The following is a 14,612-nucleotide window of genomic DNA, read 5'->3' as shown; positions in this document are numbered from 1 at the left end:
CTTTTATTCACCTTCAAATCAGTGTCAGTCCTTCAGGTTATACCAGTCTAAAAAACCAGTCATGCAGATCAATACCACTTTTTTTTTATAAGATTATAGCAGTGCTTCTCAATCTTGCCAATTTGAAGATGAGTGGCCTTCAACTCCCAAAATTCTCTAGCCAGCTAGCTGACTGGACCATTCTGGGCGTTAAAACCCTATACATCTTCAAGTGCCCAAAGTTTAGAAAGACTGGGTTTATAGTGATCAGATTTTGCAAGTCCTAAAGTCCCCAAGACATTAGGCCTTCCTTAAGCCTCAAGATACAATTCTCAGGCTGATTTTATCTGACAAGTGTCTTGCTAGCAGGTCTTCCCTTAGCTGTGAAGGGCATTCCTTCTGCCAAATACATCAGGAAATTCAAAGGGAGTTGGCCAGATTGGATAATTAGAACACTGATGGTCTCTCATGCAAATATTACCATGCTTTTTGACTAGGTTACTTTTTTCCCTAGTGCAGACATTGGCTAAGGGGCTCATTGCTGCCCTACTGGGAAAGTGCTTTTATTAAAAAGGTAAAGGTTCCCCTCGCACATACGTGCTAGTCGTTCCCGACTCTAGGGGGCGGTGCTCATCTCCATATCGAAGCCGAAGAGCCAGTGCTGTTCGAAGACGTCTCCGTGGTCATGTGGCCAGCATGACTCAATGCCAAAGGCACACAGAACGCTGTTACCTTCCCACCAAAGGTGGTCCCTATTTTTCTACTTGTATTTTTTACGTGCTTTCAAACTGCTAGGTTGGCAAAAGCTGGGACAAGTAATGGGAGCTCACCCCATTATGCGGCAGCACTAGGGATTCGAACCGCTGAACTGCCAACCTTTCGATTGACAAGCTCAGGGTCTTAGCCATTGAGCCACCGCATCCCATTTACGCATTTTTTTTTTTTAGAATCAAGACTTATCAGTTTTTATAGAATCAGACTATCTTCTGGACACATCAGGGCCTACGTTTCCTAACTTTGCCAATCACTGAGGAATTAGATCTCCAAGATATCTGAAGACAGTAGGTTGGACACAGCTTTATTTAATGGCTCTTTCAACTCCACTTGGCCCCAGAGACAGCCCCTCTGACCCCTAGGAAAGAGAGAGGGAGGGTCTCCCTGGCAGGCCGTGTTTGCAGTGTTAGTTGGCAGAAAGCCGCCTTTAGGGCCCAGCTGGGGCTGTATCAAGATAAGGCCCTTTATTCCCCTCCAGCTGAGTAAACCAAAATAAATGGCGCTTCTGTGGTAAATCAAAGCCTCTTGTTTATGGATGGGTAGTCTCCTCCTGAACACCCAGATCCAAGGGAAGGGGAGCCCCCCCTCCCCCCCCTTTTCCTGGTTGCACCATAAGCAAAGGCAGTTTCAGGTTAAGTGTCCCTTAAGCAAATGTGAAAGGGAAATGAATAGGCCCAGGTGGGAAGGTATACATCATGCATTAACCCTTGAGTAAACGGAGGATGTACATGATGTTTCCCTGCAGTTTATTGCAAATGAAGTAGAGGTGGGCTTGTCATTCGGACACATACAACATGTTGCTGAACTACAAGTCCCAGCATTTCTCATTATTATCATCTGCTGGCTTAGGAATTTCTAGAAGTGTTCTAGAAGCCATAAATTTCCTCATCTTGGATATTAAGGCCGCGGCGGGAAAGCCTCTGGTCACTTCTAAGTGTAGGAATACAAAAGGAATATTTTCTTTTCACAACAGGCTGCTTTCACATATCAAGATCAGTAAATGAGAAAGGACAGATTGGTTGCTATTTTTCATAAAGCAGAAATGGTGATTTCCCTCTCATCACAACTTTTGTGAAAAGTAAACTTTTCTGTGGCAGAAGTGGAATAACAGAACAAACCGTACCGATCAACTATGCTTCCTTACTTAAAATACTTTGCAAGTGTTAGTATAGTTCACCTAATTTGCAAAAATCAAACTTCAGCAAATCAGCATGTACACCACCATTTTATTCCCTACTAAAAGTTGTAGTTAAGCTGTTGTCGTCTAAAATTCAACTGCTGCCATTTTTAATTTTTAACAACTCATGGTAAGGGGTAAAATGACAGGACAGGCTCTCTCAACAGATTAATATTCACAGAATACATTAAATGTGAATCAGCCTTTCCTATATTTGCTTGGCATGCTGTATGAAAAACGTTAAGGGTCATTATGCAAATTCAAAAAACTGGGTTTGGTAAACCACTTTTAAATAAGGGAAAATGGGTTGTGTCAATAGTCGATTTTCTGGGTTTTTTTGCAAATCTGGCAGCATACTAAATACAGATAAAATATGGGTTAGGACAGGGGTGAAATGTAAATTTGTTACTACCAGTTCTGTGGGCGTGGCTTGGTGGTGGGGGGTAATGTGACTGGGTGGGCGTGGCCACCTTTTTTTTTACTTTTAAAAGCATTTTTTTCTACAACCTCTTTGGCGGAAATGGTTTTAAAAATCTCTGATGATCAGGCAACTCAGCTGGGATCGCCAGAGAAGCCTTTTAAAAGCATTTTTTTTACAGCCTCTTCAGCTGAAGAGCTTGTAGAAAAAATGCTTTGAAAAGGTTCTGACAATCCCAGCGGAGCCGCACAATCATCAGAGGCTTTTTTTTTTACTTTTAAAAGCATTTTATCGGTTTTTAAAAGTAAAAAAAACCTCTGATGATTGCGCGGCTCAGCTGGGCATGCGGGGTAAAGTGGGGCAGGGATTTTTGCTAATGGTTCTCCAAACCACCCGCCACCATCACTACCAGATTGGGCGAGTCAGTCCGAACCGGAAGCATTTCACCCCTGGTTTAAGATGACACATAAATCGACCCATCAACTTGCCAATCCAGATTCTGCTGGCCACAATGAATAAATCAAATTTCTCAGGATCCCCTCTGCTGTTGAATTGTAAGATTTGGTAATGAAAATAATGTTTCCTGGCTTCTTTGTAACTGCTAAGGAAGAGCACATCCCCTGAAAAGGACTTTCTTCTATCAACACAACCTCTAGATGACCCCTTTTCTCCCCACATAGTTCACACACCCACAAGCCAAATAAATCTTTCTTTACACTTTTCTCAAGCAGGTTCACCGTGGGGCAGGCTGGGGGGTTGTTGGTTTAGCTCCTTCATTCTGGAAACACCTGGTAAGGTGTGGAAAGATTTAGAAAGCGAAAGTGTTAAACGAGGCTGCATGGTAGGAATTTTTCCAATTTTTTTTTTATCAGGTGCTCCGTTATGGAAAATAAATTTTAGTCTGTCCATTAAAATAAGGGTCAGACCCTTATTTTAATGGACAGAGCTGAATGTTATCCAACGTTACCTGGGATGAGCTGGGTTATCATACCATGTAGTGGGGCTGTATCACTATTATCCTTTTCATCTTTCTTATTACCTGTTCCTTTAGCATCCTATGATCATAACTTTGTATCTTATGATTTATGTTGATTGCTTTTATTTAGTATCCTATTATGATTTAGGTTGATGGCTTTTATTTAGCATCCCATGACTATCACGGAGTGTTGTATGTTATGATTCATGATGATTGTATTTTATGAATATGATCATGATTTATCAATTGTGCTTGTATGTACACTGAGAACTTATGCACTGGAGACAAAATCCAATCACATTTGGCCAATAAAGAATTGTATTCTATTCTATTTTATTCTATTTATATTCATCCCCTATTTGGGCCATCTTAATACTTAAGAGCCTGCTGGTTTGTAATAATCATTTTATAGATGCAATGGGACAGATACTTCTCTGTTGTAGCTTTCCTCCTAGCTCATTTCATTAATACTATTTGAGTATTCTTTCCTGGATAATCTAATCAATTCTATGTTAAATTGTCTTCCTTGTAATCCAACTGTTCTAGCAGTGGCAAGTTTTTAACTGGTGTCATTAGGGCGAGGAAGCAAATTCGGTTCAATTTATCTAAGAGTATTGAGGGTTATGATGAAAGAATCTGATATAAATGAGGATATTTTGAAATAATTCTGTTCAGTGGTGGAATCCTGCTAGTTTAACAACTGTTTCAGTGATTGTGCATATTGCACATGCACGCACCTGACACACGCTGCGTGTGCATGCACAGTTTTATGAAAATTTACCTTCCGCATTACTGGGGAGTTACACAGCTGAGGCGTGGCAATCCCCTCTGCACCGTAAATCAGCTGAAAAGATATAGGTCAATAAAGCACAGGGTGGGCAGACCCACCTGATTGTCGGAGCGAACTGGTTCCCTCCCAGCTGATTGTCGGAGCGAACTGGTTCCCTCCCAGCTGATTGTCGGAGCTACCGGTTCGCCCAATCCAGCCCAAACCAATAGAATCCCACCCCTGATTCTGTTGCTTTGTAATGGTCTTTTAAATAAACTGTTGATTGAGAGCACAGCCTGATAGAAGGCAAGGCCCTCTGAATTCAATTGACTTAAATATTACCCACCTCTCTGCAAATGTAGAGATTATTTTCTTTTTACTAACTTAAGTACGAGAACAATTCAAATTAAGAAGAGATGCATAAGAAACTAAAATAAGGAGATGGAGGCCACAGGGATGAGATTTTCTTCTTACCCCATAAACCACCCTCCGAGAGAGGGTGCTTCCCTGGGGTCTTAAGACAACTGGCAAAATCCGGATTTTAATGCCCTTCTGGAAAGCCAAAGGTTTTCATTCCCCAGTGGTAGAATGTTCCATAGGATGGGGATCACAATGAAAGAGAATCTTCTTGACCCTTCCAGATGGAATTCCATAGCTGATGGGATCCACTGCAGACCTCTTCCACTGGAGCAAGTGGGGCAGACTGGTCCCATTGGGTTATTTTGGTTTAGGTTATTCAATCTGTCTTGATTGAAGCATAAGCCTCATTAGAAAGCATGCTTTTCTGAATTAGGCAGCGGCTCTCAAGAGACGGTTCCTTCTCTTTTGAAATATTTTTCCAGAATTCCCACCCACTTCAGTTAACTTGTCAGTAAGTCTTGTTCTCTCGTTTCCAGCAGACAGATTTTCAGAGCCCTGGCCTTTAATTTCCCCCACTTGGACACTAACAGCTCAGTTGCTTCCTTCACGTCAATGGAGTGGACTGAGGAAGAGAGGAATACACACACAAAAGTCAAAATGGAACTTTTAGCTATAATGTCTATGGAGATTCTCAGTCATCCAGGTCACGGTTGTCTCAAAGGTGCTTTTTCAAGAAGCAACTGGGCTTTCTGGTTGTTCCTTGAAGATGTTTCGTTTCTCCTCCAACCAGCTTCTTCAGCTCTGAAGAAGCTTCTTGGATGAGAAGTGAAACACTTTCAAGGAAAAATCAGAAAGTCCGGTTACCTTTTTAAAAACCACCTTTGGGACTACTAGTTATAATCTAGAGAACTCTTGAGTTGCCAGACTATTCTTTTGGAATGGGCAATAAAAAAAACTGTAATAAAATAAATGAACTGCATGTCTTCTTAAAGTTGCCCATCATGCTTTTCTCCTTCAAGAATCACATTTTTTTCCTAGCCATTTATGTGACCTACATTTTTGTAGGAAGAAAAGTCTTCCCAATTTGATTCAACTCCAAATGGGAAATCAATGGAAAGTGATTGGGTGTTCATACTACATCTTACTGGGCAATGTATTTTTCTCACTATAGTTTCTCTCATCCAATAATGAAACAAGAAATATCCTCCAAATTCTTCCTTTTTATGGAGTTATGGAAAGGAGTTGGCCAACTTAATGATCTACCTTGCTGGAAAAGGCACAAACCCAGTTGTTTTGAATTAGTAAACTTTCACAAGTTAGGTATAAAACTGTTTATTTTAAATGTAGTGAAGACAGTGCAAGATTAATAATTTAGCATGCATAAGAGGAGGTTTTGTTTTATATAAATACAGTATATAAAAATAAAGATAATAAATCCCTCCAAAGATTCTGTGTGATTTCAACCAGTGGTGGGTTGCCCCCGGTTCAGTCCGGTTCTTGCGAACTGGTAGTAAAACCGGGGGGGGAGGCTCTGCCTGCCCACCCAGATGTCATGTGCAGAAGTGAGCACACGTGCGCAATCTCATTGTGAACTGGTAGTAAAAGTAAGTAGAACCCACCCTGGTTCCAACTATCATTGTGTAACATTCTTAGTTTGCTTATTGTAGAATAAACAACAACATTCTCATAGCAGTTGAAGAACATCAAACCTCAGAAGGGAAAATTAGTTTCAAGTGCCATTTTCAAACCTCAGAAGAGAAAATAAGTTTCAAGTGCCATTTTCTGACCATTATTCAGTCTTTGAATAATACTTTATGTCACCATTATTGATAGAATGAAAGTGGAAGAGAGAGAGCATAGTAGTGGCATTCGCAATGACCAGGTCTTTAATACTTTCTGACCATTGGCTGGGGCTGGCAAGCTGAAAGTTTAGTGAGAAGTGTGAAGGTTACATCAGGGTATACATAACAGAACTGGCACCTTAATCCTCCCATCAAACATTGAAAAATGATGTAGCTTCGGTGTCCATTGATAAGACACCAAAAGGATGTTGAAGGGCTAAAAAACTGATGCCCAAAGTTACAGGTAAGTTGTATAAATTGTATCAAAGGAACTCTCTACATTCATCCTAATGCTCACTCATATAATAATCTTTAATGTGAGAGAAGTTAATTCTTCTGGGACAGATTGTGGGCCATAAGGCCATAGGTGCTTGGGAATCGGTGCACAACTGAAAAAGCTACTGCTAAGTTTGGAAGTGCCCTACCTGGGTTGGTGCTCTCCAAATGCACTGGACTACAAGCCCAATCATTCCCAGCCAAAACTAGGAATTTGGGAAGTTGAAATCCAAGGCACCTAGAGGAGCAGCACTAGAAAGGTTGTCTTGGCAGCAAGGACCAGAAGGTCTAGTCCTTCCTGGAGCCCCAGGTAGGAAGGGGGCAGCCAGTTTGGCAAGCCCCCAATGTTTAAGGAGTTTGAGCCTGGGGCAGCTGTGGGTTGGCTCCCACATGTCTGCTCTGGGGCAGCCTCCCACCATCATCCTTATCAGAGCAGTCAGGGGAGGCATAGGTACAGCAATGTCTAGAACATTGCTCTTCCTCCTCCTCCTCCCCCTCCCCCTCCCCTTCCTCTTCTTCTGGCTCACTATCTCTGAGTCCCCGAAGGCGGCGACCCACATTGCTCTTTTCAGCCACCCCTGGCAGCACCTGCCCCTCCTCTGCCCCCTTGTCTTGCTCAGCATTTCCACCCTTCTGTTTCTCAGCTTCTTGGACTGCCTGTTCCTTGGCCTTCTTGCTCCGTTTCCACTTCATGCGTCGGTTCTGAAACCAGATCTTCACCTACAGAAGGGAGGGGAAACAGACTAGGCTCATACATGATTAAGGACATGGTTTCTTCTACCGTGGCTGAATGAGCAAACTATAGAGGCTCGGATCTAATAACCTGGTTTGGTTTAGGCTGGCATCACATAGGTCCACCAAGGAGTGGAACGATAGTTTGCCCATCGATATTTTATTCCATTATTTATTTGTTAAATTTATTTGCCTTCTTCCTCACTATGGGGCTACTCTGGTTTGGGTACAATACTGGCATTCAAAGTAAGGATACATCAAAGCGAGCATTTACTTTACGACTTCACCACACATGGTTCATCAGTTTGACTTTGGTGCAGCTGTTCTGTGTGCTGGATGAACCAGTTTTAGATTTGCAATCAGAATTTGACCAGGGAAAGCATTTTAAAAGGAAAGAATCAATTGGATGCTAAGCTATAGATAGGATTATCTCTGGGCTCATGCTTTGCCCTAAACCATGGTCGTTTTCATTTGGATTTCTAGAGCAAGGTGTTGTTACTTGATTTAAACTAATAATTGTGAAATCCTTGGTGTTCTTTAAGTTGGTTGATTGACGATGATATTACCTAGTAATGAAATATCTCCAAACAAACAAGCTCAAAAAACAGCAAGAATTCCACAACTGAACCCTGAGCTATAGATCTTCTCTTCAGTTGGAACTAGCTGCAAACATGATTTAGAAAGGACAATGCCTCAGTTCACACATCTTGCTTGTTTGTAGGATGGTTTACTGAAATTTCTGAGGCCAGTTTTGCTAATGCTAAAGCCAATTACTGAAGTCACTGCAAGTTGGGATGCTGGCTGTAGCTGAAAGAATTTTCGGTTTCTATTCCTCAGTTTCCTGTTCTAAATTTAGTAACTCATATGACAGGACAATCAGACCTCTCCCATAAGGCAGATATGAAGTTCCTCCTGTGTGTGTATGTGTGTATTCTCTCTCAAACTGGTTAAATTTAAGCAATTTATTCTCCAGAACTTAATTCAAATACTTTGCCTTTTCTTTCTTCTGTTTAGATTCCACTTTCCCCCAAGAATTGAAATGTAACACCTATGTTCCCTTTTCCATTTTTTAAATGCACACAGCAGCCCAGATGTGGCTCCTGTCTATTTTCCTTCCACTCCATTTTGTCTCCCCTTAGTCATGTTTTGTTTGCTTACCTTGTTTAGAATGGATTTTATGGTGGGAGCCAGAAAGTGGTAAATTGGGTGTGAACATTTAAAGAAATCAGCTGTGGGAAAGATTGCCCAGCAAGAAAGCTAAATTCAGGCACTTTTAATTAATTAGAGATCGGCAGTTATATTTGCATACTATCTGAATATCGAAGAACCAGAAATGAGATTTCAGCTTCTGGGAAGTTTGCAAAGGAGAAGGAAACAATGAAACTAGATAATTGAAAGTGTCTTATGTACTTTAAAAATAAACACCAAAGCAATGTGGTAAGCAAAGCTTAAGGTGTGATGTGGAACAAAGTAGATTGTTCTGATAAAGTTGGAAAGAAAAGTTTGGGTCAGGTTCTTGGTTCCTTCCATGATACCAGTTGGATAACTTTCTTGTAAACATTCCACCCTATGGGATATTTATCCTAGTCTGTTTCTGCTTATGCTGGAGTAGCATGAGAGTTGTTACTTAAAGCTACCTCCCTTATTGGTACCTTCTAGTTTGAAGTTAGCCCTCAAAGCTTGCAAGATTCTGGAAGCTGCCTTGAACAAGGCAAATGAAGTTTTCAATCGATTAATTTTATGTCACTCTTCTGAGTCACGTCCTGTGCTCTTGAAACTTATGTATAGAGACATCTCTGTGATCTCAGGCCATTGTGTCTTTTTTAAGCACCCTTCCTTGTAGCTTCACTCAATTTCAATATTAATATCACGGTTTTCTCCACTTTTTATTTTGACTATTGAAACCAATGGCTCAGCCACCAGGAAGCTCTCTGCAGGAGATTCCAATGTCTTTTAGAGTTTTATTTTAAAGAAAGTGTTAGTGTTATGAATGAAAAACATGATTTCCTTTCACATTTCAAACGCTGAACCAGGTTGGGAAGTACTCACGCAGACCACCGTCCCTCACAAAGTCCTAAGGATGGATTCAAACTTCTTCCAAAAACTGCTGGCTGGGAAGGAGCCCTCCCTTACCACGCGAAGCCTGCTGAGTTACCTGGGCGGTGGCGCCCCTTCCCAACCCACCCACCCCTCCGACGCGTGCACACTCACCTGAGTCTCGGTGAGCATGAGCGATGTAGCCACCTCGAAGCGCTTCGGGCGGGACAGGTATTTGTTGAGCTTGAACTGGTGCTCCAACTCCAGCAGCTGCTGGCTGGTGAATGCGGTGCGGGGCCGCCGGCATTTGCCCAAAAGGTTGGACTGAGCTTGGGCTGCAGGAGAAAGTCAGAAACGGAAAGGGGGGGTCCGTAAGTCTCGGCAGGCGGTGAAGCGCTGCGCCGTTAGAGGGCGCTGCATTCCCACTTCTGCTGTGGCAGCAGAAGCGAAATAACAGAGGAGCCGAATTGGTTGGGGGGGAAAACCCAGCTGGGCGACAATCTATGCTGGGCAATAGAGGAGTTCTTTAAGTTTTCCCCAATCCTAAACAAAGTTAAGAGGACATATTTTCCTTGCTCCGACCGTCCCTTTGTCGTATTTTGATTGTCGGGACAGCGGCTTCGCCTCTCAGACCGTGCCAAACTCGTGGCACTGAAGTCGCGGCTAGTTTAACCAAGGCCAGGAGAGCTGTGGAATTTAGCGAAACTCCAGATTCTCACGGTGGGCTGCCTTGCCTGCCTATCTCGACGCTGTGCATCCCGAATGACTTCCTCCTCTCCCTACCCCGGCTAGTAAGAGTTCCGCCATCCATCCGTTGGCATCGAATTCGTAGGGGACGTAGGGGAGAAAAGAAGCTTACTCAATCAGGTAAATTTACTTTTCCTACTTGGAAAAGCACACTCCCCCACAGACAAATGGAGATCTCCCAAAAAAACTTTCTCCAAGGAGCGCCAGGGGCTGGGACAGTCCAGCGAGGTCTCACTAGCAAAGCCTCAGCCCACACGCTCCCCGGTGAAGGTGCGCGGGGCTGCCTTGCGCTTCAGCCGAGGAGGCGAAGGCGGGCTGGGTTAGAAGGGGAACTGGCGAATACCTGGACCATCGCCAGAAGGAAAGGAAGGGAGGGCTTTCACCTCTCTTCGCTGCCTGGAGCCCTGCAGACTTGTAGTGGTCACCCAAGAGAGATTGTTACTTCAAATCCTATGGATCCCTAATAAGATTTAGGAGGGATCAAAAATTCCAACGGCTTCCCGCTCGCCTTAGATTCGAAAGAAGGACATTGGACTTTGGTTTGGTTTTTTTTCTAAATGGGATTTCGGAGATGCGGATCGAAGTTGGAAGCTGTAGAAGAGGAATCTGAGCCCTTCCATTGCCAGGGCGCCCCAAAATATCAAATTAAATGGGTCGCCCTGAATCCTGGTATAATTCAAAAGCAACTCCAAATTACCCTCAGCTTTCCGAACTCCTTTCCCTTCGGGCAAAAAATAAGAGGGGGGGAAAGGCTAAGTGCCCTCCCCACTCAAGAAGGTAAATCAAACCAGCAAACTTCCCAGATCTTTGGGCAGTTCTCTCCGCGTGCAGCACCAACTCGGCAACTGCCCCCGCCCGGAATCCCCTTTCAACCTCTCTACCCCCCCGATTGTCTATTTGGACAGAGAAAGTTAAGGCTGCAGGAGGCGCACCCTCCTCTCCCGTGCTTCGTTCCTTCTCGGCTTCCTCGCGAGCAGGAAATGTGACTCTCTTCTCAGAGGCAGGGATGAAGGTGTGTTCCCCGGCGAGCATCTCTGTCGTCCGAGTCCATGAAACCCGGCGAGCTGGCGGGAAAATCGGAGCTAGTTTTCAATTAATTCCTGAGAGTGGGGGTGAGAAGCCCCTTTGGGGAAAGACGCGAGCTAAGGCTGCCAAGGAGAAGCTCAGCTAGCAAAAGGCAAGGCACGGTGGAGCAGATTCCGCTCGCCGGTCCCTGTTTTTTTCAGGGGAACAGAGAATTCAGCGGCGCTCAAGGGACCCTCGCCGCCTTGGGCGTCCTTTATTGTAAAAGACCCCGAAAGGGGCTTTGAAATAAAAATGCCCCTGAGTTGCCATAACCCTCCGGAGAGTCACTGGCATAATTGTGACAAGGGTCGACAAAGCTAAAAAGAAATAATAATATTTTCATTCTTGAAAATGGACGTTTCGCCCATGGGAACGACTGCTAAGAGTCGAATCTTAGATTCGAATCTTAAAGTGGGTTGGTAGCCAGCGTCTTTTTGCCCGACTTAAGGTCCACCGATTTCGTTCAAAATAGATTTCAGCAATCGCTGAATTCAGGGTGAAACGAATTGGTCCTTTGTTAACATCCTTGCCTCCTGCTAACCGGTTGAAGAAATAAAGTGAAAAAATAAAAATAATTTAAAAAAAGTGAAAAGTGAAAAGGACTCCTAAATCTAGATTTAAAGAAACATTTTTACGCTTATGATATTTTAAACATTATCTTGAACTCTTCCAAGATTTCTAGGGAACTCTGGGCCAGGCGGGGAGGAAATCTGCCGCCGCCTCTGATCCTCCCCCTCCCCCGTCTCCAAAAAGGTCCCATTTATAAAGGGACAATCTAGGGGAAATATTCTTACCTCCTGGGAATTTTTCAGTCTAATTAAAATATGTCAGGAGGGAAGATCCTCGAGAAATCTGTATTTACTATTATTTTACAGAGATATCAAGAAAAGCAAATGAGGCCTCACTCCGACCTAGCTCTATATACAGAGAAAAATTAACTGTGAAATTAATACGTGTTATCTTGGGTCTATTACTAATATTAGTGGGGGAAAGTCTGTAATTGATTGATTTAAACCTCGGCTTTCAACGTTTACTACAGAAATCCGCGTTTCCGAATCCAGCCCAATTGCAGCGCTCCGGTGTATCTCCTGTTGCACGAACTGCTCCCCGAAGAAAAATCGATTGACCACCATGGTGGTAGTGGTAGTAAATGTCGAATAGGTAGCAACCATCTCGGAAGTGCCTAGTCAAAAGATCAAAACCCCCCGATGCTCACTAAATCCTCTCTTCCCCTCCTTTGCTTCCTGGGGTGGGTGGGTAGGTGGGAGAAGGAAGGAGTGTAGCAAATAATAATATGGCAAATAATAATTAAATAAATTAAATAATACAAATAATAAAGCAAATAATAATATCTAAAGGCTCGCCTCTTTGGTCATCACTGTACAAGCAGCTTTTTTGGGGGTGGGGGGAACAATTTTGCCTTTCGGGTTCACCGAGTTCATCGCCGAGCTCTGACTGGCACTTCCACTACAACCCCCACCATTCCCGGCCGCCCCAATCCGTGCCCCTTCCCCAGGCCGGGGACTACATCTCCCATCACGCCAGTGGAAAAGGGGGCAGCCCAGCCCACGTGGAAGGCAAACAATTGAAGGGAGCTCGGGGGGGGGGCGGAGTGAAGGGTGATCATCATACCCCATTTGCCCCTGCGAACGAGCCGGTAGAGAGCCCTGGCGAACGTAGTGGGGAGGGGGGCGGGTAGGAGAGATGCAAACCCAGGCAGGGCAAAGGGATTTTAGATCGCAGCTCCAGGCTGCTCAGTAGAGAAACTGATGCACGCGCGAAAGGCAAAAAATGTCCGTCCCGCTTACACACCCAACACGCGCCCGGCATCCAGCAGTGCCAGCAAAGCTTAGCGTGCCTTGGCACGAAGCGCGAGCTTGGGGTCTTTTTCCCCCAGATTCAGGGATATACCCTAGGCCAGGAGGCTCCATCCTGCAGCCTTTCCGAGCTCCGGACCCCAAATCCGTTGGGAAGACTACAGTTCCTAGCAGTCTCACTGCCACCCCCCCCAACCCCCCCCATCCCCGGGGAAGCCCGCCAAGCCACACAGCGCTAGCTAGAGGGTCTGGGGGTTCCCCAGAGCCCTCACGCCATACTCACAGTTAAAGTCGGGCATTTTGGGCAAGATCATCCCGGCGGTGGAGGCACGCAGCCACTGGTCCAGCTGGAAGGTGCCGGCGCCCAGCTTGAGGGAGTCGGCAGCCGGGTGCGAAGGCTGCACCTGGGAGTAGGAATAGGAGAGGGCGGTGTGCTGAGAGGCCAGGGCGGCCGCCGCCGCCGGGTACCCGTACATGGGGTGCCCATAAAGGGCCGCCTGGGGGTGCAGCCCCGCACCGCCTTGGAGCCCCAGAGCGGCGTGGGGGTGGGGGTGGGCGTGCGGGTGCTGATGGGGGCCACCCGCGGCCGCGCCACCCGTCAGGAAGCCGGGCTTAGCCACCAAGCCGCAGTGCGAGCTGAGGATACAGGGCGGCGATGGACTTTCCGTTCGCAGGCACTCGGATGATGAGCTCGTATGCCCCTCGGCCGAAGAGGGCGGGCTGCAGCTGGAACTGGAGCTGCTGCTGGTGTTGCCGGGCCCTCCGGACAGAGAGGTGACCAAGGCCAGCGGGGAGGTCTGAGCCGTCGAGGTTGCCGCCGGCTTCGGAGAATCCGCCGCCAGCAGCGCGTCGATACGGAAATTCTTGGACTTCTCCATCGGCTTCAAACTCGCGACAGGCGCTTCTCCGGTGCAGGTGATCCCGACGCGCGTCTCGACAACTCAGAGGACGAAGATCCGACGGTCGCTTCCGCAGCTCTGGCGCTCCTTCTACAAACGGGGTGGCAGCTCCGCGTTTCCCAGCCGAAGAATCCCAGGGCTGGCCGGGATGCAGGACAGCCGTTCTCGATCTCCGCACGAGCCACTGAGACACCTCAGCTGCAGATTCAGAGGCCTTGAAGATTCAGGCGAAATCCCATTGGTCTGCCGGGAGGGCGGATCCGATTGGTGGCCGGAGCTGGGCTTTGGAGCAGCCCATTGGCCGCGGCTCACACCTGTCATCCCTAGCACCTTCTGGCCCTGCCCAAGCGAAACGGCTTCCTGCTCCCGTCCAAAGCTTGGGGGCTAGTTACTCGGGGGTGAAAGGAATTGGAGATTTTGCTGGACGGCAGGTTGGTGAAAAAAGGTCTAAATAAAGGGTTCTAATTTTTGGTAACGCCCAACCACTTGTGGCTAAACAGAGAAAGTTCAGCTCAACTGTTAATCTCTATCCGAAGATAATCAAAGACTGTAAATTGTCAAGAAGGATCAGGGACGAAACTGCCGAGCCTTTTCTACATTTTTGCAATGGTGAAAGCATCCCGGGTCACCAAAATTAACATTACCAGATGAGAACCTGAGATGAGAATCCACGAAGGGTGGTTTTCCTGAGGCTGCCCACCCGCTCAGTTCAAAATCGCCCCCTTTACGCTCCAGAACCTTGTTT

The 14,612-nt window shown here is 45.8% G+C and overlaps 1 protein-coding gene across 1 annotated transcript; it reads right to left on the bottom strand.

Annotated features, from left to right (window-relative positions):
* Nucleotides 1-297: 297 nt before the first annotated feature.
* Nucleotides 298-13,846, bottom strand: MNX1 (motor neuron and pancreas homeobox 1). The gene is made up of 5 exons (XM_058182762.1): nucleotides 13,252-13,846; nucleotides 9,514-9,674; nucleotides 6,987-7,290; nucleotides 595-608; nucleotides 298-378 (listed from the first exon to the last, which is right to left on the bottom strand). Exons 1-5 carry the CDS (start codon nucleotides 13,844-13,846, stop codon nucleotides 298-300), a joined length of 1,155 nt encoding a protein of 384 aa, XP_058038745.1.
* Between the last annotated feature and the right edge of the window lie 766 nt (nucleotides 13,847-14,612).

Source organism: Ahaetulla prasina, chromosome 4, assembly GCF_028640845.1.
Source record: "Ahaetulla prasina isolate Xishuangbanna chromosome 4, ASM2864084v1, whole genome shotgun sequence".
NCBI lineage: Eukaryota > Metazoa > Chordata > Lepidosauria > Squamata > Colubridae > Ahaetulla > Ahaetulla prasina.
This window is presented reverse-complemented; position numbering and strand designations above follow the sequence as displayed.